This window comes from Clarias gariepinus, chromosome 21 (assembly GCF_024256425.1).
Source record: "Clarias gariepinus isolate MV-2021 ecotype Netherlands chromosome 21, CGAR_prim_01v2, whole genome shotgun sequence".
Classification (NCBI taxonomy): domain Eukaryota; kingdom Metazoa; phylum Chordata; class Actinopteri; order Siluriformes; family Clariidae; genus Clarias; species Clarias gariepinus.
In genome coordinates, this window is record NC_071120.1 from 23106332 (window position 1) to 23132707 (window position 26376).

At 37.6% G+C, this 26376-nt stretch overlaps 1 protein-coding gene across 3 annotated transcripts in view; it reads right to left on the reverse strand.

Moving 5' to 3' along the window:
* The window catches only part of cacna1ba (calcium channel, voltage-dependent, N type, alpha 1B subunit, a), a 156151-nt gene that overhangs the window by 41478 nt on the left and 88297 nt on the right, over positions 1–26376 (reverse strand). For 2 of the 3 annotated variants that reach the window (XM_053481035.1, XM_053481036.1), the window contains exons 9-24: positions 25696–25785; positions 25136–25219; positions 22939–23157; positions 21996–22108; positions 21670–21782; positions 21299–21430; positions 16411–16483; positions 16217–16334; positions 16040–16107; positions 14453–14559; positions 3965–4705; positions 3551–3735; positions 3286–3406; positions 2034–2163; positions 1849–1908; positions 1483–1589 (exon numbers count right to left, since the gene is read on the reverse strand). In XM_053481035.1, coding sequence (XP_053337010.1) covers positions 1483–1589; positions 1849–1908; positions 2034–2163; positions 3286–3406; positions 3551–3735; positions 3965–4705; positions 14453–14559; positions 16040–16107; positions 16217–16334; positions 16411–16483; positions 21299–21430; positions 21670–21782; positions 21996–22108; positions 22939–23157; positions 25136–25219; positions 25696–25785 — 2461 coding nt within the window. Of the gene's footprint in view, positions 1–1482; positions 1590–1848; positions 1909–2033; positions 2164–3285; positions 3407–3550; positions 3736–3964; positions 4706–8704; positions 8741–14452; positions 14560–16039; positions 16108–16216; positions 16335–16410; positions 16484–21298; positions 21431–21669; positions 21783–21995; positions 22109–22938; positions 23158–25135; positions 25220–25695; positions 25786–26376 lie in introns of all 3 variants that reach the window. The other variant, XM_053481034.1, reaches the window with a different exon arrangement.

Consider the following 26376-nt stretch of genomic DNA (forward strand, 5'->3'; position numbering starts at 1 on the left):
CACGCTGAAATGTAATTCTTGGTTTTCCGACATATTCCCTACATAATCCACTAATTAACTACAGATTAGCTACAAAATGTTAAAATATACTTACAAATTACATGGAAATCCTCTCGAAATTCATGCTAAACTGTCAAGAACTGTCTAAGAGGTGTCACAAATTACCTACTAACTGTTACAAAGTACCTACTGCCCTTTAGGATTTGTTAGGAATTGTCTAGACTTGACAAGAAATGCTACCTCTTAATAGAAATGCTTTTTCTCTTAAAACCCCTAGAATTAAAAAACAAAAAAAAACATTTATTGGAAATGCAGGCATGCGCCGTCAGCTCAGTTATGTATTATTTACCATAGCCGTGGCTAAAGAAGCTATAAACCTACCCTGTATTTATGTAATAAACATCACTATACTCAGTGTACAGTAGTACCTATTATAACACACTATTTAATAGTTTAGCATGCAATGTTGGATTTCAATATCTAAGCCTATCTTTTGACTCTATGTTCTATTATTAAGAACAATGAACCACGTACCCACCAGTACAATCAACCTTTGAATAACTTATGAACTGCTTCGATGTTATTTTTTTTAGTCCGAAATTTTCTCTGAGGGGTGTCTGAGTCAAACCGGGACTTTTGATAATAAAAAGCACAATTATGAGAGGAAAAACTTCCCTTTGTTTCTCTATATAATGCCCTGCTACACTACTGCACTTATCCCCGCGTTTCACTAAGTGCTTGCATACCATCAAGGTAGAAAGTTTTTTCATGATACTGGAGCCATGATCCTGACCATAAACCTGATGAAATTTCAATAGAAAAGAAAAATTAAAACTATATACAGAAGATATACAAGGGACGTTCAAGTCAAACTGGGACTGGTGTTAAAATTTTAATGAATTTTGCTGTAAAAGCGATTGACATTTACAGGAAACTTCAAGCACAGTGCGATGATAAGTCTCTAATTTGCATTTAAATGGTGCAAATGTTTTAAATAAGGTCTGATTCGATTGCTTGAGGCATGCTATTCTTGCAGGACAAAACCTCATTCTGCCCACTGCACCACTTGCACGTTACAAAAATTTCACATTTGGGACTTTAAAAGAGTTCCCGGGAAGCCAGCCTTCCAGATGTAGAGCCGGCAGTCTGATCAAGGCCCTGAAAACTTTTTACCTTAATGGTATCCAAGCACTAGTGAAAAGCTTGGATAAGTGCATTAGTGTAGCAGGGGATTACAGTATATAGAGAAATAAAGGGAGTTTACTCTCATAACCCTGTTTTTTTACTCTGCACAATTAAAAAAAGTCCTGGTTTGACTTGAACACCCATCGTATATACGTATGCTGAATGTAAATTGAAATATAACATTTTGTCTAATAGAAAAAGTTAAAAACCTCAAGCCTAGTGATACTGATGAAGCTGATGTTAAGCCTTCAGGTAAGTATTTAACATTTAAATGTTTACAATTAAAATATGACTTACGTGAATGCGAATGCCACCAGAGCTCCACTGACCACAATAAAGTCGAGAATATTCCACAAATCTCTGAAGTACGCGCCCGGATGCAGCAACAAGCCCAAATCCACCATCTTGAGAAAAAAAAAAAAAAAACATATTAAAGACTAAAACGCTGTAATATTGGATCTGCATCACTGTACATGAATCACTGCTGCCCTTCTTTAATGTTATGTTAATTAATTCCAGAATTCAGATGTGTGTGACAGATGGCAACCTAAAAAAAAAAGGCTAAGGGTAAAGTGACACCTCATAGTCATATCGGTGTCAAGCGAATATACTGTCGCGTAGCAGGTTGAAAAGAAAAAGCAGCAAAAGTAAAAATGAGCTTACCTTAATTACCATCTCAAATGTGAACACCCCGGTGAAGACGTAGTCCAAATACTTCAGCACCTTCCAAAACAAAAGGTAGTGTTAAATTTCTATTCAGAAAGGCAGCTTAAAACAAGCTGCGGAAAAAAAAAAAGGAAAAGAAAGTTACGCCTAATCAGACAGTTATAGAAATGAAACACACTCACATAGTTTCGCACAGCGTTGGCGTTAACCGGGTCTTCTGCAGCCAGTGCAATGCTGCTCATGGCTATGACCATCAGGATACACATCTCAAAGTAACGTAGATTGACTATGTAGTGGCACAAACGCCTCACCCTGCACATGATAAATAAAGAAAGAGGAGATTTAATCATATAAGATAACCATAAAGTGGAGCTCGGATGGGAACTCATTGTTGGCGTTCAATTCAAACCGGGACTTTTTGCATAAATGTTTTCATGAAGGCGTGAAACTAAAGTGATGAGACTCTAAGCCACGGTAAAACATTTGAAAGGTGCAAATGTATTAAAGAAGGCTGAGAAAACTTTATGCCTTCAAACACTAGTGAATCACTAGGATATGTGCATTAGTGTAGTAGGGGATTATATCGAGAAATAACGGCAGTGTTCTGCTATTCTGCACAAACAAAGGTCCTGGTTTGACTTGAACGCCTTATATATATTTATTTATTTATTTATTTATATATATATAAAATACGGTATCCATTCACTCACCAGCTGAGACAACAACAATCTTGGATTGTTTAACCGATAGACGAAGACCTTAACCATTAATAATTAGTTAATCATTCATAATTAATAATACCCTTTTTTCTCAGTTTAAGTTTCTTTGAACAGTTCTAGCAGCACAAGCGAGTGTTTCCAAAACACTGATTAATTTGTTTGCCCCGCCAACACTGACAACCACATAATAATTAATTAATTAAAAAAATTCTTTCTTTATTTATAAATAATAAAATAAAATGTAATGGCAGGACTAATTAACCTGGAGTTTACAAATGTAATCGCTGAGACTTATTTTAACCTTTTAAAATAAGTTCATAATTTTTACATTATTAGATTTTAAAAAGTGATAAGGCTGTCATAAATACGACTTGTCTCTTTGTCCTCATTAAAAAGTTATTAATTCATTAATTTATTTATTAATTTAAAAAATCAGTGCTGTTGAATAATGGTTATAGCAATGAACCGCAAGCACATCCTCTTGTGGTGTTTATGTTAATAGACGTGAGAGATATGGAGATATAGATGAAAAACAAACATTTGAGAACTAAAGAGAAATACAGTGGATTTTAAACATTGTCAGTTGACACATTTTTAATAATTTAAAAAAGCAATTAATCGATTAACAATTAATTATTAACCTACCTAATTAAAAGAGATTTTTGTGACCAGCAGTACAGTATTATGCCACTGGACCAGGGTTAATAACACTCACGGGTTAGTCGGGCTGAAGATGAACATGGAGCTGTAAGGAAGGATAGGGCGTGGACCGCTCTGGTTCACCTCGTCCAGGTTCTTCTCAGTCATGGGCACTGTCTCGCTGTCTATACTGTTCACTTAAATATAAAGATATTGCACTTTTTTACATAATTTTATTTAAATGCATAACTTCTTTACACAGTAATACATTTTTGTAGACACTATTACTGTATGTGATACACTATTGATATGCAGCATTCCATATTAGGAGCAGCACGTACTGGCTATGAGAGTGGTCTCTCCAGGTGGAGAGGTGATGGTGACGGGGATGTGGACCCCCAGGCCTCCTGTGCGGCTCACATTTCGCTGGTTATCCGAATCTTCCGGTTTATCCAAACCCCACCGGCTCCCCATTACGAGCTGCTGAGAACTTGCAGGCAGCATTTCTCCACCCATTTCAGTTTGTCTAAAGCAGGAAATAATTAATAAATTCTACAAAGCCTTTTCAGTTTCTGACAACTGAATTCCTGAAACTAGATGGACATATTAATAGTCCGCAACTGTACAATAGCAGATATGTTATCACCAAGGACAGGAATAATACACATTCCTGCACTGAGAAACATTTCTTTGCTTACCAAAACTCGATTGTAACAACTATATAAAGTCGTAATGGAATCTTTGAAGTTTGTCACCTGTGTCCTGGAGGCTTGCCCTCTTCTCGCTCTCCGTTCTCCCTCTGCTCCCCGTCCTCTACCCCGCACTGTGCCTTGCCAGCCCTCTGCCGGTGCCTCCTCCTGCCCCCGTTGCCCCCGTTGCCCCCTTCCTCCCCTCGTGAGCTCCTCTCTCCGTCCCCCCTTCCCGAACGTGACCCTTCTCTGTGGTGCGAGCGTCTCTCGCTCTTGGCGCTGACCACGCCATTGCCCTCACGTCCTGCCCTATGTGACCGGTGGTGCCTGTGTTCTCCCCTAGCATCGCGGCTATGGCTGCGCTCACTCTTGCCATCTTTAGCCCGTGTTCCCTCAGTCTCTTTGCTACGGCTGTGGTGTACGTGGTGGCGCGAGGCTCCCGTTTCGCCATTTTCTTGAGCGTCGTTGGAAGTTCGCTCGCGTCTCCGATGATGGTGTTTACGTGGGGGCTGGGATTGAGGAGGCTCCATGGCAAGGGGGTCAGGGGGTACTTGTGGGTTAGAGTCCTCAGGTGTGCCTGCTTCGACTCTCAAGTCCCTGGGTTTGTCCCAGTCGCATCGCGGCTCCACCACCAGTGGCCGGTCCAGGTGGGTGGTGATGTCAGGGCGTAGGTGCTGGCTGGAGCTCAGGCGGGTGTTGAGCTCCTCGTGGTACAGGGCCTCGCTGCTGGCCAACATGTGCTTACGGATCTGTGTAGTGCGCTGCTCCCATACGGACATCATCTTCAGTGAGCGCCTCTGCTCTTGGCTGGAGAGGACAGCAATTATTGAAAAAGGAGTTCATTTTATAGCAAGAGATTTTCTGTCAACAAAGAATGGGATCAGAAATGAACTTTGTCCATCCATGTCAAGACCACCTTTTACTGTTAGCGAACAATAAATGCATCTTTAGAAGACAATCATTCTGATGAAAACATTCATCAGAGCCATGCTTCATGGCAAACAAAATGCTTATTCTGGACTTTTTGTGTCCATTCGTTGCTCTGAGAGAAAAGAGGGTCTTTATGGATGTCAAATTACAATACTCGCCATGCTTTTTCTTGCCTGGTAATGCCTGTGAATTATGCTAACTGTGCTAAGTAGCACCATGCATCCCAAACACAGATATAAGATGCCCGAGGAACATGACATTTAAAGGGTGGGTACAAAAGATTAAGCCTGGTCTGATGAAACGTTCAGAGTCCCATAAACCTCCTTTCTTGAATTGTAGGATTGAGCGCACGTACCTTCTCAACGCCAAGTTTTTGGTAATCCCTTTTTATTGTTGACATTCCTCATAAACCTTGTACATTCTATTGACTTTGTTTTTTAATCCCTTCCTTTCTGGTCTCGCTAATATTTTTATGAATCTGAATCATTAATTCCAACAGAACAAAAGAAGACTGCACAATAAACATCGGGGATGTTATGATCCCATTACGTAAAACTGCTCATGCTAGTGTTACACCAGAGAGCATGCTGAAAAAAAAAAATGCTCTATAAATTGTTAATATTTGCTCATTTTATATCAAATAAAATCGTAACATAATTTTTTAAATTCTAATTAAAGGCATGGTCTGATTTCACAGGTACAATACTGTAAATATAATTAAATTCCACTATACTGAATTCAAGTGTGGCCTTGTTTTTCATCTATCAATAATAATAATAATAATAATAATAAACTCAGGCATAATCATAATTAGGAATACTTTCCTGTTGAAAAGAAAGAGAGGAAAAAGATAAAACGTGCATGCAAACGCTTCTTAATACAAATCTAGTCCAGGTAGTGAGGGCTCACTGGTTTCAGGAAAGAAGACCTTTTTTTTACTCTGCAAAAAATCCCAATATCTCAGCAAGTGAAATATTTTTGAATCTGATCAAAACTAGCTATCATTTTTTAAATAAGCAACTTTTTCAACAAGCTTGTTTCTAGTTAAATATTATTAAAGTTGCAAGCGAAAAATGTCTCGTTCCATTAACAGATCATTCTGATCACTTTTTGGGATTAATTTCTTAAAAAGAAACTCATTTATCTGCACTTTTGTTGTTGCTTGCAATTTTAGTAACATTTGAATAGAAATAAGCATAATAATTAAAAGCTTATTTAATGTTAATAAAAATGAAGATTTCATTTCTTGCAATTATTTTTAAAAAACTATAAACAGATTCAAGAATATTTCACTTTCTAATATGTCGTTTTTTTTGCAGTGTATCATATATATATATAAAATATGCATACTGTATAAGTCATATGAAAGAATCAGCTTTTGCAGGTTACTGTAGAAACAAGACCTTATTAGCTCAGGGCCATGAAGGGACGGCGTATCTACTGTACAAGTTTTCATTTCAACCACGCAAAAGCCAGTCCAGAAGCTGCTGGATTTAAAATTCTGGTCAAAAGCGTATTATTGCATTCTACTACTGCATGGAAGAACATTTTATTACATACAGTATGTTGTGCAACACATTCACACATCTATAACCTTATTAAAAAACAATGTAAAAGACAACAGTATCCTGAATGCACACTTCATCTTTGCGTACTTTAGTACCTGAAATGTGTCTTATTGTAGTATTTATAAATAAGGTAGAAGTCCAAAGCCATTGATTAGAAGGGTTCTAATTTATTCTTTTTTTTTATACTCCTTCTTATTTTTACCTCTGCACTGCTTAACTTGCTTTCTCAATATTGTCTTTGGTACTTGGTACCTTTTGGTACCCTTTTTTCACTCCAAAACAACACATGATGTACAGTATCTGAACTAGTGTACGATCTACAGGTACACATACTGTAGGACTCCACCTGACATTCCTGACACAGCATGGACATTAGCTACGTTACATGTTTTTAATTGTTTTGTTTTTTCTTATTTTACTGTTTACATGGATGCTGATCTGATAAGATGTGCTTGTACATGCTTCAATCATTTAATTAGAATAAAACCTTTTGATGCAAACTTTTTGACAAGTACTGTACTGATTGGCTGGATGGGAAATCCAAGGTGTTTACTGATCAGAAATGGAAGCTAGTTTTTTGTTTTTTTACTAATCAGGTTGTTTAATATGGCAGATCAGATATCTACTGTATATTTTCCGTATTTGTACAGCCATGTCGTCTAGATTTTGTACAACTAAATATACTCAGCAAAAAAAGAAACGTCCTCTGACTTTCAACTGTTTGAACTGTAAATATTTACACTAAAAGAGTCAACACCATAAGACATAAACTAAAAATGTTTCACAATGTGTCCCTGAATGAAGGGAGGCTCAAAATCAAAAGTACCAGTCAGTATCTGGTGTGGCCACCAGCTGCTTGAAGTACTGCAGTGCATCTCCTCCTCATGGACTGCCTATTGCGGACAGTCTGAGCACTGATGGAGGGATTGTGTGTTCCTGGTGTGACTCGGGCAGTTGTTGTGGCCATCCTGTACCCGTCACGCAGGTGTGATATTCGGATGTACCGATTCTGTGCAGGTGTTGTTACACGTGGTCTTCCACTGCGAGGATGATCAGCTGTCCTTCCTGTCTCCCTGTAGCGCCGTCTTAGGCGTCTCACAGTGCGGACATGGCGATTTATTGCCCTAGCCACATCAGCGGTCCTCATGCCTCCCTGCAGCATGCCTAATGCACGTTCACGCAGATGAGCAGGGACCCTGGGCATCTTTCTTTGGGTGTTTTTCACAGTCGGTAGACAAGTCTCTTTAGTGTCCTGCGTTTTTAGAACTGTGACCTTAAATGCCTACGTTCTGTAAGCTGTTAAGGTCTTAACGACCATTCCACAGGTGCATGTTAATTAATTGATTATGGTTAATTGAACATGCATGGAAAACATTGTTTACAATGAAGATCTGTAAAGTTATTTGGATTTTTACAACATTATTGTTGAAATACACAGTCCTGAAAAAGGGATGTTTTTTTTTTTGCTGAGTATATATATTTCATATTTTATTTTATTTTCTATATTTTCTCCAGCTAAAGCTTTTCTATATTTTATTCTTATTTTATTCCCCATAACTTACTTTTAATCGATAGCCTTGTTTTTTAAGGCCTATAAGTATTTCACTGCATATCATACTGTGTATGACTGTATGTGACGAATAAAAATTTTATTTTAATTTAAATGAAGTTCTTACAGTCCATAGATAATATTTACTTATTGAATACCAAAAAAAGTTTACACCACCACCCCATTCTGATTTGAATGGTTTGGGTTTTGAATGGCCAGTTTGGGTCAGAATGTTCCGACTAAGATGTTTATACAAAGCATTTTGATTCCGATTGGATTATTATTCCTGTTATTAGTGGAATATTAGCATCCACGTTAACACATGAACATTAACTCAGTATACGCAGTAATTTTTTCCTTAATTGTATAATTAACATAATTGGTTCCGGCTACTAAACCTTAAAAAGCACCTCAACCTCAGTGTCTAGGGTTTCAGTGTGTCTGTACTGTACAGTACACAAATAATCAGCAATTAAGGAAGCTGAAAAATCTTATCTCATCCTACAACCTCATTAAAACTGGATAAAATCAAGAACCACATTAACTTTTTAATTAACTCAAGACAAAACGCTTGACCTCAGATGCAGAGAATGAAGGATGGGCAAAAATACTGTCACGTATCCATTCTACACATGTATATACACACCAACCACGATGATGAGTGCAATGCTGGCGCATATGACTTAGATACATATACTGTACAACACAGGTGTGAGTATGTAAAGGAGGTCTCAGCGGTGTCTTTTATGGTCCCATTACCTCAAGTAGTGATGGGCGGGGGAGCAGACATAATTCCTAAAACACACGAACATATAGTCAAATAGACACACGCGTACGTACGCACGCACGCACGCACGCACACGCATACACACACGCACACACAAGGAATTCCAATAGTGTCACAAACAAAAGGTTAGAAGACGGCATGAGACAGCGGACAGGGAACACACAGACATAGAGATAGACGGCCAGACAAAACAAACAAGCAGGAGACAACAAAATACATTTAAAAAGAGGAGCAGAAACGAAACAAAATAAAACGTACGTTTAGTAACAAATAGTAACATAAATGGAACAAAAATCTTGGGGTTTCTGAGAGAGAGAAAGAGAAATTCAAAATAAAAACACTTTTTTTCTTTACTAAGTTCTAGCTCTTGTAAGATGTCAAAAGGTTTTGCATATTTGTTGTGAATAAATCTAGTCTTGCATAGCTGAACAGCTCAGTGAACAGTGTGTGTGTGTGTGTGTGTGTGTGTGCCGCAGATGGCAGGCACTCCAGGCTATGGTTGGCAGAAGTGCTGACTCACTCGGCACTTGTGGTAGTAACACTTGTTCACATACACACAGCTGGCTCGGGAAATAAAGGACAAACTGCCAACTACGTTGCTATGCTAAGAGCTAACGCCGAACGCGCAGTGCATCCAGCTAAAACGGAGCTAAACCCGAACAATGCAGCATTAAAGCTAAAATCCGTCTCAGCTGAAAGCCCACTCTCCCAGAGCTCTAATTTAGTGTATGCATAATTTAATCTAAATGCTGCTGCATGGTTGTGCAAAATATATTTTCTCCCTTTTGGTGCTCATATGCCAAGGTCAGAAACGGGAGAAAATCAATGCGTCTGTGCTAAAGTGGGTGAAGCCTTCATTACGTTCGTTGCGGTCGAGGTGTGACATAAAAAAAAAAGTCTCTGAGACTGGGATAAGGGGATTTTAAAACCTGTTTAGAATAGAAAACACTTATCGATGGAGCCTTTCTGCAACCACAGACACGATGTCCTATTCATGTCCACTCTTAATGTGAACAATTTAGGCAAAGGATTAGGAATTTTTGTTTTATTTGCCTTCTTTGGTTCATTCGATGAATTGCTTCTTCAATGTTTCAATAAATTTGGAATTTTATGCAGCTTGATTTTTACAAATTTTTGTTTAAATACCATTGTTTAAACTCAAATCCCTAGCCGGATGAGACAAACAGGTACAGTACGAGGTATCAAAAAGTTTTGAGACTAGAGAACCGAACGTCATAAGTCAGTGTGCCAAAAGACATCTAACTCCGGAGCCGTGCAACTGTGCGTCTGCTATTTCATAATGGACAGCAAGTTAAAACAGCAAACGTGAAATCCTGTGTGAAACTAGGCAAATCTTCCAAAGAGATGATTTACATGATTCGGCAAGGTTACAGTGATGCTGCAATGAGTTAGTTAGTTTTTTCAAGATAAAAAAACATCACTGGAAGTCGACGAGAGATCAGGAAAACCTGAAACTCATCTTTACAGGTGACTAAACTTGGATATGAGTATAACCCTGAGACAAAGAGTCTTTACAGTGGAAGAGCCCGTCATCTAACTGACGAAAAAAGGCATGGCAGGTCCGCAGCTCCACCAAGTGCATGCTCATCATCTTTTCCGACATTTTCAGCAGTGTGCATTGGGAATTCATCCCCAGGGGCCAGACTGTCACCAGCGAGTTTCACTGCCAGGTTTTACAGCATCTGAGAGAGGACGAATGGCAAAAGCGACCGGATCTGAACCTTTTGATACCCCCTCGTATGAAACTACTTTATTTGCATTTAACGGTCTCTTATTTGACTATTTCTACAACAGGTCTGAAAGGTCACCTAAAACGTGTCTGTTAAAGCTTCAGCTAAATTGTGGTCATTGTTTTTTTCAACAGGGCACCACAGCAAACCATCTGATCTGCAGGTAACTTGGCACAAGTTTTAAGTGAGATGCCCCCCTATTTTATCCAGACTTGGGACCAGTACTGCATCCAGTGGGTTGGGTTTAGATTTTGGCTGGGAATCGAACCCAGGCCAAACTCCCTTTCTTTCACTCCTCTTCCAAATGCTCCATTTCAATGCTTATGTAAGGGAGCTAATTCTGACAGAGAACAGCAGAGGTAAGCCACAACATGGGGGAGGGCTCTTCTTATATGAAGTCATAATAGGGAAAAATCATAGGCTGTGTTCACATTATGACCTACATTGGATTTGCATTTCATATCATGACAGTTCATGTTCAAAATGACAAGTGACTTTAAAAATGATACAGTATATATATTCGATCTACACTATGAAAGTGACTCAGATCTGATTTAAAAAATATCATAGTTGTACTTTCAGAGAGCCCTAAAATCAGATCTGTGTAAAATTAAGGTTGAAAATTAGATTTGAGTCATTTCAGGATGGTAATGTGAACCTAATCCTAAATTTGCAGTTTCAACTCTGGTTGGTACAGAAATAGAAAATAAAATTAAAAGGTAGGAAACTTTTTTTTTTTTTTACTTTTTTTTTTTAACCTGAATGTGAAAAAGTTTAAAATGAATTACACATACAGTAATAGGTCGCCTTTCATATCTAACGCATAATGCTAATTAAAATAGCTAACCGTTATAATAAAATGCATAGATTATGTATCCTGTAGACATAATGTTGTAGTAAGTGTCATACATGGACAAGGATAAGAGCATAAAGTATACATTACAGGTGATGTAGCACATTCAGCTCTGATCGGTGCACATTTAAAGTGATTGAAGATGGAAAGATGGACTTGAGACAGAGATCGAGTGCAAAAAAAGGAGGATGAGTAATGCAGGAGCAGAAGATAAGAGACGAAAGAAACTCACGGGGAATCAGAGCTGGAGTTGGAGGAACCGTGCGACAGCGTACCTCCATTGAGCCTTTTAAAACGGCACAAAATCAAAGAAAGAACAGAAGGAAAAAGATCGGAGGGGAAGGAAAGAGCGGAGCAGGGCCTGAGCCGGTGGAGACGTGCCAGGCACAGACTCGGGCCCCACGCCACAAAAATCAACTCAATCTCAACTGAAGCATGACAGACATTTCAACCAAATGAGGAAAAAGTAACATACTATTTAGCAACACATTGATCCTTCAGGTTTATTCATATTAACCCTTTTATGCATGATTTACTGAAATGAAAAAATCAGTTTCATTAAAAAAAAAAAGAATGAACTCTCTACCATAAAAAACGATTGACGATTGAATTCCAAATTTTCTTGATTATCAAAGTGCATGTAGGTGAGTACTGCTGCATGAACATAAGACAAGTATTAAAGAAGCTACAGCATTCAATAGAATTTGGCAGAATTTCTTTTAAATTTAATTTAGGATTCTGTGAGGAAGGCCTTTAATGATTTACCAGAGACATAAGAATTGAAAACAACTGGAATCAATACAGTGATTGACTGTAAACTGTAGTATTGATTTTTTTAATGATTTGCGTGAGATTTCTGTCTAATGTTTTACTAAAAACAGACAGAAATTGATAAGCATAGATACTATGCATGAGAGGGTTAATATGACAATTCATAAACTTTTAAATGATTAATAAAGGAAGGACAAATGTCTTGTAAATCCAGTATAGAGATAATTCAGAACAGAAATTTAAACACAGGGGTGGACAAATCAGTAGCCCAGAACAAGCCAATTTCATGTCCAGGCTACTTGTTTTTTTGGCATGGGTGAGTAGATTCGACAAAAAAAAAAAGGTTTAAAGGTTTAATACTCTTTACCTAACCAAATTTCACCACCACGTGTTTCACGCATGAGACATGACGACGAGCTGTATGACGCAATTATGTATCAATTATCAATTATGTAATTCGATTGATCTTTTGCAGGCTGATTATAACTATGGAATCAATGGGTCAGTTTTCAATTCAGAATTGATTCACACTTTTTTAAAAATTATTATTTAGGTAAACCTACAAACATTAACTGGTCTAAACTTGACAAATTCCTTTAAATTATATGAGTTTCACTTCTACATCTATTGAATTTATGATTGGTTATCACTTATCACAAAATATTGAGATTTAAACAATCGACACCAAAAGTTACACATTTTTAATGCTTATTGGATACTTTTAGTATTGTTTTAATACTTTAAAAATCATAAGAAATATTGAGACAAATCAAACAATAAACATTAGTGCTGATGAACCCGAATCGAAAAAAATGCATATGAATCTTATCGAATCAAATTAAAAGTCCAAACCATGACTCACGTCTCTACTAACCTGTGAGGTGGCTGACAGTAGAATTATCAGATTAACATGCATAAGAGTAAAAGGACCAAATATTTTGAGATATAAATAAAACATTCAAGATGCCAAACATTACATCAATGTTATCCGAAGATGATGTACTGCATGATCATTAACTCATTCAGTTAATTTGTTTTGTATTTAAGTGCCTAACTACAGTAGCTCTCTCTTTATAGGTTGTTTCATTACTTCAGCTTTTAAGATTTCCAGTAAGGCTGCACAAAAAAAAAACAACAAAAAAAAAAACGATTATTTTAGAGAAATATTGTGATTGCAATTTGAACTGCAATATTTAACTATTACAGTAGATGTACCAGGTTGTATTTAAATGTATTTTTCTGGGCTGACACCACAAAATTGGATAGATTATTCACTATACCGCTTTATGGAGGGACTGGAGCCTATCCCAGGAGACTTAAAGCACAAGGCAGGGTACGTCCTGGACAGGGTTTTTGGACAATTTGGGAATGCCAGCAAATCTGCATGTCTTTGGACTGTGGGAGGAAAGCGGAGTACCCGGAGGAAACCCATCAAGCACGGGGAGAACATGCAAACTCCATGCACACAGTCCCGAATCGGGAATCGAACCCTTGACCCTGGAGGTGCAAGGTGACAGTACTAACCACTAAGCCACTGTGCTGCCTTCTATTATTATGCATATATTGCCTGTGACAAATTTGTGATGAAATAATTGCACAGGTCCATATCACGATTTTTATTTTTTATTTTATATACTTGTTACCGTGGTGACGAAACTAGGCGGCACCCTGGAGCTTTTGTTTGCCTGGTGGGCTAGTGAATGCGGTAATGATTTGTCCACTCCTGTTAACTGATCCCAAATCAAGCAAAGAACATTTAAAATGCAAATGTCAATATAATCCTTAAACAAACGAAAAAGATTACTGGCTTGGGATGAATATCGGTATAGGGAAACAAACTGGCCATAATGACAAGGTAGTTATGTCAATGGTTTAAGGTTTTTTTTTAACCTTAAAGCCCATTAGAGCAACATTATTCTACTTTACAAATGCATCTTTACTGATGTAACAAATGTCCTACTGTAAGTCATGGATTTACAATGGATGCGTCAGAAGGTCATATTAGTCAGGAAGAAATACTTGACTGTCTTTTACTAGCCTGATATGCTCCATAATATTCGATTTATTTTTTATGGCGTACTTATTATTAGGGCTAGGGGTGTTGTAGAGCAGACAGAACTTACATAAAAATGACACACACACATATATAGTACATTGTATGTACATACAGTAGACACACACACACACACACACATATTTAAACAGTCCAGACGTTAGACAGTACAGCATGTCAAAATTCAAGACACATGGATAACACTAAGGAAAGAAACATATAGTATACGCACAAGAAATGTGGTTTTCTAACTTGCGTACTGTATTCCGGTGGCGGCGGGGATTTTACTTACGCTGCGAGAGAAATGCTAGCAGCTGACATGGGGCTGACTTCCTTCACCTCTTTAGCCTTTTGGAGTGCCAGTTTCTTACTGATGGCCTCCTCTTGTTCCTCTTCATCCTGTGATAAAGGAGAGTTTAATGGCTTAATATATACGACACGTTCAGGAGTCAACAAATCAAGTCCCAAGAGACCGACATGGTCTATGCGCCTTCCATGTACTGTAGATACAGTATTATTGTAAAGCCATAAATCCTGCTAGAGACACGACGCTCTATTAGTGTGAGTTACTGAGGGAGATGAGCATCAGTCGAGGGTAAACATACAGGGTTAAGGAGCTATTAAAGGGCCGCAGTGTATTCCTGGGTACGGAGATACAGTACTGTTGGATCTACTTGTGTTCAAGCCTAGAAACATAAAGGACTCAGAGCAGTGGCTGAAGAATGCTACTTTAACATGTGATTATTTAACACAGTAGTTATTCATTCTAATAATGAAATAAAGTCATTTTGTTACAATATTACGCAGGTTTTCTCAATATAATTTATTTACAATTAATTAAAAAAATTAAAAACAATATTTATGTATTACGCTCATTTGTGTTCGTGTATGCGGGGCGCCAGACAAACAATTTATGTAGGGACGTAAATTTACGTCCATTGAATAGTGATTACAGATAAATATGAGAGACAATTCTGTACTTTCTTTGCTGAAAAGAAATCCGCAAGGCGATCGGACAAAGAAAGAAAAAAAGTTGAAGAGCTTGGACCAGATCGACCTGATCTTCTAATTAAGCAGCAGTCAAGTGATCATTGCCGAGCTTACACTCTGTGCTTTTCATCACTTCTTATGGCAAGCAGTGCTGGCTGACTGGATGCGATGTGAGTCATGCCTTTATTTTATACTAGTTGTAATGATGCAATAAATGGCTATTTACAGGTGATTATTAAAAGTTTAATTTGATTTGCGCCATTCGCCATTTTTCAGCATTATACTGTCTCACTTCAAACAATAATTGTAATTTAAAATGCAAATGATTTTAAAATTGATACTAAAATTGGTGTAAGCTTTTAGAAGCATATGACCTTTAAAAATTGATGCTTAAATTAAAGCATTCCTTGCAAAATGAAGGATTTTTTTCAACAAAAAAAAAATCTGTAGTGTCCGTAACCATATTTCATTCATGTTGCGATATCTTAACAATTTTGCAATTTTAAATAAAACACTTTTTTCAGGTTTATATCTTTCCATGTGAAATCTAAATTGGCCAAGTTTCATTTAAATGACAGTTAAGACCGTTGAAAGATTTGAATTTAAAAAAGTTCCGGACATTACAGACATAAAAGGGCATGAAACTGTATTTAGCAAGTTTGTTTATTTTTATCTAATAAAAATGTAAATGTGTATGTATATTTCCAAAAAAAAAAGATAGGAAGCATTTAGTATCATGAAAAATAGTGTTATATGATCCTATCGGAAAATTCCCTTTTCTACCTACGTACTGTAAAATACTGTTCAGCAATAATACCATGTTTTGGCTGAGTTTGGCATGTGTGTGTGTGTGTGTGTGTGTGTGTGTGTGTGTAAATGGATAGACCACCTTAGTGAGTTCCTGTGCATTGGCAAGGTTGTCAACAGCAATAGCCAGGAAGACATTAAGAAGAGTGTCTGAACAGATATAAGTTAAGGGAATAAAACACACACAGCACTGATAACACGCAGGTCAAGGTGTTGCAAAACAGAGCTTGTTTTTTTTTTCCAGCCGAGACAAGGATACAGTTTCCGAATAGCGTGAGGACGATAAAGTAGACGGAGGAGAACATGCCACTGCCAACTCCTCCTTGGGATTCGATCCCATGATACATCACTGCATTCCAGTCCTCTCCGGTCAGAATCTATAACAGAAAGCACGTCTCTGAACAGACCTGACGCGGGAACAAAGAACTAAATATTGTGAATTAAATGTTTTACCTGGAACACAGTCAGAATTGCTGCTGGGAACGTGTCAAAATTTGTTGTTGGGGTCTCGTCTTCAAAATTGAACCTACAAGTACAGAGGAAAAATGTAGAAAGTTGATTGCAAGGACAAACAATATACAGTAAGTAAACACTAATACAACTTATTTTTTCTATCTAAACTCACTTTTTCATTAAAACTTTCAGGGATTTTTTTTTTTGATTAAAACAATTACTGGAACCACCATCTGCTTCTAGTCCTTTTTCTCCTCTACTTCACTTCAATCACCATTAAAGGTCCCATATTATGCTTTTTTTTAACAAGTTATTACTGATCACTTTTGGTTTAAAGTGTGAGCGTTACTCAAGCTGAAATATTCATATTTCATACTAATGTTATTTCACTTCTCTGAATAGACTGTTTCAATTCAATTTAGTTCAATTATAATTCAAATTTTATTTTTCACTCACACAACAATTAAAATTTTACAGTATCATATGTAGCAAAATGCTTATGATGACTGCGGGTGACCTTAAAAATAACAAATGAAAGTAAAATGCACACAAATATATTTACATTAACAACAACATTTACAGAAAGAAAATGAAAAATGAACAAAATGTGCAAAAATTTAACAAGAGTGGGCTACGAAGGAAAGCATAACATATATATATATATATATATATATATATATATAAATATATATATATATATATATACACAGTGAGGTCAATAGGTATTTGATCACCCTGTGATTTTGCATAGGTGCATTTCCACTGTGAAAGACAGAATCTAAAAAGAAAAATCCGGAAATCACATTGTATGATTTTTGAACAATTCATTTTTGAATTACTGTGTCAAATAAGTATTTGATCATTTGCTTATCAGCCAGATTTCTGACTCTTAAAGACCTGTTATTTTGTTTTTAAATAGTCCATATGCTTCATACGGAGCCACTTCTTGGTTTTCCTGGCTGTGTGCTTTGGGTCATTGTCATGTTGGAAGACCCAGCCACGACCCATCTTTAATGCTCTGACTGACAGAAGGAGGTTTTTGCCCAATATGTCACAATACATGTGACACAATACATGGCCCCGTTCATCCTCTCCTTAATACAGAACAGTCGCCCTGTCCTCTGTGCAGAAAAACACCCCCAGAGCATGATGCTTCCAGCCCCATGCTTCACTGTAGGTATGGTATTATTGGGATGATACTCATCATTCTTCTTCTTCCAAACACGGCGAATGGAGTTAAGACCAAAATGTTCTACTTTGGTCTCATCTGACCACAGAACTTCCTCAAATGACTCCTCTGGATCATCCAGATAATCCCTGGCAAACTTCAGATGGGCCTGGACATGGGCTGACTTAAGCAGGGGAACCTTCCGTGCGATGCAAGATTTTAAACCATGACGTCTTAGTGTATTACTGATAGTGGCCTTGGAAACGATGGTACCAGCGCTCTCCACGGCATTAAAAAGCTCCTCATGTGTAGCTCTGGGCTGATTCTTCACCATTCTTAGCATCATTGATACCCCACGTATCTACTTAGATTTTGGCTGATTGTGGGGTGCACAGGTGTCTTTATGACAGCTAACGACCTTAAACAGGTGCGACTAATTTAGAATCATGAGTAGAGTGTAGCTGGACTATTTAAAAGGAAAATAACACGTCTTTGAGGGTCAGAAATCTGGCTGATAAGAAAATGATCAAATACTTATTTGACACAGTAATTCACAAAAAAATTGTTCAAAAATCATACAATGTGATTTCTGGATCTTTCTTTTTAGATTCTGTCTCTCACAGTGGAAATGCACCCATGCTGAAAATTGTAGACCCCTCCATGATTTCCAAGTAAGAGAACTTGCAAAATCACAGGGTGATCAAATACCTATTGACCTCACTGTATATGAAGTAGGAGGTCTTGTTTAAGCCCTGGCAAAGACAAAAATGCAAAAGAGACCAAAAAACATGGAATGAACCAACTAAAAGTCTAAAAATGACTTTAGACAGATAATCCTCTTTTAAATTGTTAAAATAATAAAGGATAATAAATTGTTTTACACGTGTATAATAGCCAAGATACTAAAATGGGGCATTTAAGTCAAATCCGGACTGTGTCACCAACCAATCTGTCTGTTCAAACTGTACACATAATCCTTCACAAACACCACTTGCACGTTACAATAACTCATCTGTGAGTGACTGCCACTTCGTCTGAACAGTCCTGACCTCTACTGTATGTTCAGGCCATTAAAGGAGTTCCTGGGAGGCCAGCGTTTCAGACATGAAGCAAGCAGTCTGATCATGGCTCCGGCGTACTGAGAAAACTTTCTACCTTGATGGTATCCAAGCACTTGTGAAACACTGGGATAAGTGCAGTAGTGTAGCAGGGGATTATACAGAGACATAAAGGGAGTTTTTACACTTATAACTGTGTTCTGTTCAAAAGCCCCGCTTTGACCTGAACGCCTAGGATCATCTTATACAGTATGTTTACCTTCATAGATAACATAAGGAACTATAAATATCCCTGATAATGTTGTGAATATGCATCATCACACCCCTTCCCTTACCTTCATTACAAAAACATTGAACTCATTTGTTTTTATGTGCTCATTGCCACCCTACATAAAGATCCTGATGAATTAGGACATTAAAATTCTACCTCATATATAATTTCTCCTTAAACAATTATTATACATCACCAGAAATCTCCTGACCTGCCAGTGGCTTTAGGGAACTTCAATGTGTTCAGAAAAAGAAAAGTCTATTGACATTGGTATTTGGACCACCTGCTGCATCTGACACTGTACACACCTGTCTCATCTTACAGAAATGTGTACATGGATGAAACCCGACACTGCCTTCACCAACTTTACGCCATTTAGAAAACAAAAGCGCAACAACCCTCTTCCTGAGTCTCTTATGTTTTGAAATGGACTAATGACAAAAGGTCAGAATCGACCGTCCTGTGGCTTCCCTTTGCCTCGACTCAATAACATTTGCGGAAACTATATGTTTATGCAAGTCGCCGATCGTTAGGGTGGATCGTGTCACTGGCTGTTTACACGTTTCTGCTGATATTTACCTTGTGGCAAAAGTGCACACACACAGTTCCTCCGTTACACAGCTCCATCAATAATTCATAGGAGAGAAATGAAAACCTTGGCTTTTTTTACTCATCCCGATGGAATCCATTTCTTCTATCCTTCTCTATTTCTCTCACACTCTCACTATGGTGTCTGACACTGCATGAAATACTTTACAGTCTATGGAAATGGACAAAAGGATGTCGCAGGGATAAAAACAATCATACTGTAGCTCCATCTTAAAGTCAAACCCTTGGCTGTTCAGGTAGAAATAGATATTAAAAGTCATGGTTGGTTTATTAATAATACTTTCTGATTGTATTTATTTTATAGAGACTTATTCTGCTATTTTGTGAAACTGAAAAGTAAAGCAGTAGTAGTAGCAGTATTAATAATAATAATAAAAAAATAATGACATTTTATATATATATCATCATTATAAATGACATATTATATATATATCTTATATATATATATATATATATATATATATATATATATATATATATATACTAGATAGATAGATAGATAGATAGATAGATAGATAGATAATATATATAAATATAAGGAGTGTAACAAAAGAAATATCAAATACTGTCATAATTTAAAAAATATACATAAATAAATACATACTGTACATAAATCAATAATAATAATGATAATGGTAATAATAATAATAATATGTTTAGTAGTAGTTATAATTAATCATTCATTAAAGAAATGTATTATTATTATTATTATTATTATTATTATGAGTAAAGTAAGGTGAACACTTTGCATAAAAACTATTAATATAAAATAATAATATACAAAATTAGTAGAGCCTGTAACAAAATACTATTTCAAATGTAAAAAAGGAAAATTATTCAAATTTAAATACGGTTAATGGCAGTAATGGCAGAAAAAATATTAAAGCTAGTTCAGTAAATAGTTAGGTAGGTAGGAAGGAGGGAGGAAAAAAGGAAGGAGGGAGGGAGGAAGTAGGGGGGGAGGGAGGAAAGAAGGAAGGTAGAAGGAAGGGACAGAGAGTGAGAAGGACGGAGGGAGGGAGGAACTTAGAGAGCAATTTTGTCTTCAGGAGTGATTATTTAGAACATGTTGTTTGCGCAGTGGGTCCTCTAGGATAAACTTCAGACATTATTCAAATAAAGTCAGGTATTGTTTGCAGTACGGCTTTTTGGGGGTAGCCCTGCTAAATGATGGTCTCCCCAAATCCATATGAGTTCTCTACTATTTCTTAAAAACTTCACTGCTGGTTAACTGCTGACCTCAAAATTAGTCTGGGATACGCAACATTTCAGACTTCATACATAAATCTGCCAAAGTGACAGCGTTAAACATACAGTACGTCATGACGAAACAGGACGGATGGAGCCACGGCAGCCTTCTGACCAGATTCACCTTCTGTCTTATAATCAGTTCCTCGTTATAATCACAAGAATCCGGTTTCACGTATATATGACTGGTTAGAGTGTTATACAATTTAGATAGTGCTGTGCCATGAAAATATATTAATGATAGAATCTCAGTGTCATTGTCAGTGTAAAACCTTTTTCAGTACATCAAAACATTGTGTATGCCTTTCAGGTAATGTTACAGGAAATGGTTCAGACTTGGGTCCAGTTGTTCATTCATACAGCAAGATGACGTTTAGAACACGTTTCAATTAATGGGAATTAAAAGGGACATCCGAAAGACTATTCAGTGCAAAGTAGTGTGTTAAAGTTGTCCTGTAAATGGCAACTTTTATATTATACAGATATATAAATAAATTGAAAGAATGAATGCAAAAAACAAGTGTGAATACTCACTGCCCCCCAAAAAGCTGCATTCCGAGCAGAGCGAACACCACGATGAAGAGAAACAGGAGGAACAACAGGCTGATGATAGACTTCATAGAGTTGAGCAGAGACACCACCAGGTTCCTCAAAGAGTTCCAATACCTAAACACACACACATACACATACACACACAAACACATCACACCCAAAAAGCTTTCAGTGAATCGATACCGCTAGCATGCATCTGAAATAACTTTGTTTCCGAAAGGGAATACGTCTGGGAAGGAGTCTCAGGAAGCACAATAAATCAGGAGCGGATTCTAATATGGAGGCAGAACACTGGAAATGGACGTCTGCTCTGAAATACGACACCAGCGTCGGGGATATTTCTCTTTTCTCACTTTGTAACCTTGAAGATCCTCAGCAGCCGCAGAGCTCGTAACACGCTGATGCCGAAAGACGCCCCGGGTTTAACTGCCGCCCATATCACCTCGAAAATACTCCCTACAATCACCTGGACAATAACAGAGACAGAACAGACAAACATCCTAATTCACTCCTGAGATTTGTGATCTTTCTTATTTCTTATACTCTGATACTTGTGCAACAACAATTCCCCCAACACACGTCCCAAAGATATTGTGTGGTGCTTTATCACTACTCGAGGCAGTGTATGGTATTTCAGAGGCAATCCATCACAGCCGTTTGCGGTGGGAAAGACACTCACGCCAAAGTCGAAACAGTTGAAGGAAGAGTGGAAGTAGCTCCGAGGGCCGAGGCCGTACATCTTCAGACTCATCTCAATCAGGAAAAGGCCCAGGAATACGAACTCTGCCAGATCTGGAACAAGGGATGAATATCATGTGATGCGTTTGAGAAATACTTTAAGAGCAAAATAGTAAAAAATGTGAAAAAATAAATGACGAATGATTGATAGGGAAGAGATTATACCACCCTTCCTGAGAGCACGGCCAATTTCACCAGGTGAGCTTTTCAGTCGCAGCACACGGAGCCCACTTTTCTTCCCTCATTATCACGCATTTAAAATTTGTCGCAAATCTACCTCTCTTTCTTTCTTAATATTATATAAATATCTTCTAAAATCATGCCCATTTTTTTCCCTTTGCTTTTGGATCCTCGTAGCTGAAATCCTCAGCTTTGCACAGTCCACCAACCCACACATCTTCCCTGACATATCTGTTCTAGCGCTGCCAGATTTTACACACCGCCTTCTTCAGATCAGGTCTGGAGCCTGAGAGGGTTATGACAAAACTTCTTTTCAAACTGCTTTCTTCTGTTCTTTTTGGCTCACGTATTGCATTGCTGTCTTGTTACATCCAGGATACACCTACAATGCTTTTTTTTTTTTATTCCTTGCTGTTCAATTTTTTTGGAGATAAACTATAAATCGCAAACTTTTTTCCTTGCCTGTATGTATGTTTTTGCACTTAATTTACTTTAAGCTAGGATTAGACTACGACAAACAAATTTCACACCAAGAGACTCTGACACATAAACTAATGGTACATCACTTTCTATTATATTCTCACCTCACTATCCTTTTCCCCAGATCATTTTAAGCACTGATAGAAATTGGGCTATAAACACAAATCCACAATGAAAAGTAGGTCTCAGACTGTTTTATAACCCGCGGGGTATTGTGTACTCACAGAGAGCGTAGGTGAGCCACTCGGGCTGGTCGTAGTGCACTATAGCCACACACAGCGTGTTCAGACCCACCAGGCACAGCACGGTCCAGTAGAAGCCCTGAGACTTCACCATGCGCCGTATGAAGAAGCGCACTCGTTTTTCTTTCCGCCGTAAATACGAGGAGCTTTCGTTCTTGCTGCTTTTTACGCTTGCCCGAGCAAACGGCGAGCCCTGGGGTGCTGAGTATAGACAGAAAGGAACGGTTATACAAAAGCGAGAGATTCGATTCACTGCTAGGGAGTTGGATAAGAATCTGAAACACACAAAGGACATAATAAAACAGACAGAGACAGCCTATTTAGAGAAATCATGTCAGAAACATACTGTTTATGATGGTATCTTGATGGTAAGTCAAGGACGTGTGATAAAATTTCTTGTGAATGAAGGATTGACACTGATTAACATTTACAGAAGACTTCAAGCACAGTACAGTGATGAGACTCTTAGCATTACATGGACTCGGCTAATAAAGGGCATTAAGGGAGTTCCCGGGAGGCCAGGGTTTCAGACGTGACGCAGGCAGTCCGATTATGGCTCCGGCGTACTGAGTAACCTTTCTATCTTGATGGTATCCAAGCACTATTGAAATCACTGGGATGAGTGCATTAGTGTAGCGGAGGATTATATAGAAATAAAAATGGAGTTTTTCATAACTTTCATAACTATGTTCTGTTATCCTGCATGATCAAAGGTCCCGGTTTGAATTGAACGTCCCCAGTACTAACTGTACGTTTTGGCACAGAAGTCTTGCATTGAAATAAAATGTAAGCAATTGTTACATACATAGCGGTTTTAACATTACACATCGTCACAAAGCATTGTCTACAGAAATCTGTATACAGAACAATTTAAAACAATTTCCCCAAATACAGTATGACTAAACGCCTAAAAAATTGGGTTACAAAGATGCAACACTAATAAATTCTTTATAAATGCTGACGGATGAAGTGAAGGACAGTGCGGAGCCCCTGTCCCGACTCCGTGTCTGCTGTTCAGATCTCTCGGCTATATTAAACCCTCGGTTTCTCAAATTAAATTCAAATGTCAAGGCCGGGTGTGAAAAAAGAGACAGAAGTGAAAAATTGGCCCATTAGCATCTCATAATTCGCCCTGGGAGAGACTAGGAATAATCATTTCAAGAGCTATTTTAATCTAGAAATCTGACACAGGAGAAGCCTCAGAGGCTGGCTAGCCCCTCGATCTTGCCACCTACATACAATTTTCCACAAACTCATCTTTGCTTACTAGTTTACCACACAATAAATGTTCATCAAACGCTTAAAATGCTAACTGACGATCTGCGTTATGGGTTAAATCAGTTTGGTGTGCAAAGGTTGAGCCTCAGTATAAAAGTTTTTATCTTCAAATTTACATAAGTATCAATATTACTGAGTTTTGTATTAGCCGATGTAACCTTTAAGTCATAGGAAAAGAGTCTCTCTCTCGCTCTCTCTTTCCCTGTTTATAACATCTACTACATTACGTAGCGTTTCACAGAGAGGACACGCAAAACATGCAATGGTCTGCAGGTGGAACTTCGAATACCATTTACTGTATGTATACCCTTTTTATTTAATGCAACTCTATGCAGAAAAGTAGTGAAGTAGAAAGTACAGATCTTTGTTTTAGGATGTAGTGAAGTAAAAGTAAAAAGTATTCACTAAGAAAACTTAAGTAGAGTACATATACATGAAAACTATACTTAAGTACAGTAACAAAGTAAATGTACTTAGTTATCTTCCACATTTAATTCCAATTTTAGTGAAGAATCTCAGTATATTACAGTTTATCGCATTGTGTCATGTTGTCATGTTGCTGCAATGTATGTGTCTTGTGTTTATCTTTTGTATAGTAATGTCTTTTACTACTACTTTTTTTTTACTTAAAGTACTTTAGAATAGTTTTTGATGGATATTTTATGGTGTAAATTTGGTTTGTCTTAGATAGTCAGCTAATTAGGTGTCCTAGTTAGCTATTTCGTTCCTGTCATTTTATGCGACATGTACAGTATGTACTGTAGCACCTTGGTCCTGGAGGAATCTGTCGTGTTTTTTTTGTTTTTTTTTTAATCCTACCCCCATCTGCTCTCGTCTGGATGGACGCCTCCACGTGCCACTTTGTAGAAACAGTATGATGCAATCCAGGCCTGATGCTTACCAACTGATGAGATATCCGTGAAATGATCCTCCCCTTCTTCTGCATTGATGAGGTCGTTTTTGCTCTTCTTGGATCTTTTCAGAACTGGAATCCAGACACAAATGTGAAAACGAGGAATGCCAGGATGAAAAATATCTTGGGATGGTAAATGGGTGAGTCAAAAATATCTGAGAGCTGTGCAACAACAGCCACAAATACAGTACACACATAGTGTGAGAACCCAAATGCAGAACAAAGGGGCGATTAAATCCCACTGAAACCAGGCATTAAGATAAAAGCACAGAAACACACAATGCAGGTGCTCAAGTTCATTCAGCAGGAGCTGAATCATCAAACTGAGGGCACTTCAGCACGATGGTTCCTTACTAACATAATAGTTTTAAGAACACACTGACAGAACCTGCTGCTCTGAAAAACCAGTCGGTTTGTGAGTGTATGATGTTTAGGAAAGACAAGCAGTCCAAGGCACTATGACTTAAATAACATATTGTACAACAAATCATTTGCAGTTAGATTCACACAGTACAGTAATTAAACATTAAACACTGCTCAGTTCCCACCTGGGTTGTTGCATTTCCTCTTGTACCAGGCCCCATCCAGTGGAGACTTCTCCTCAGCATTTTTGTCCTCCTCAGCAAGCATGACTTCCTCTGAACAGGGAGGACAGAGAGCTTTAACATTCAAAGAGCAGCATATGGGTTATGACAGCAATGTCATCAAATGCAAATGTTTTCCACCTGGTTAAGCAGACCTGTAACTGTCAGGTGAGATACTGAGATCATAAAAACTTAGCTCTACTGGATCAAGAAACTGTACATGGGCTGTTATTTCATTCTGATTTAAACACATACAGTATTAATATTATTTATGTTCACTAAATATATTTATTATATATTCACTAAATGTCTTCTGATGTTCCATAGGTAAGAGTCAATCGATGCTATTAATGAACTAGTGGAGGGAGAACATCAAGGAAATATTCCCATTGTCTCATTCCCATTTTTTGCTGGGTTTTACTTCAAAACAAGATAAATACATTCTAGCAGTTTAAGTTTTTGCAGGAGATACAAAACATATTAAAAAAACTGAAAAAAAAGCTAAAATCTTTTTTTTTTTTTTTTTTGTTAAAATAGCTTTGGTTATATCAATGTGACTTTTGTATGATTTTGCAAAAAGCTATTAAACCACCTCCATCAGTTTTTCGAAATTGATAGATCAGCTTAAAATTGTGTTTGTGCCTA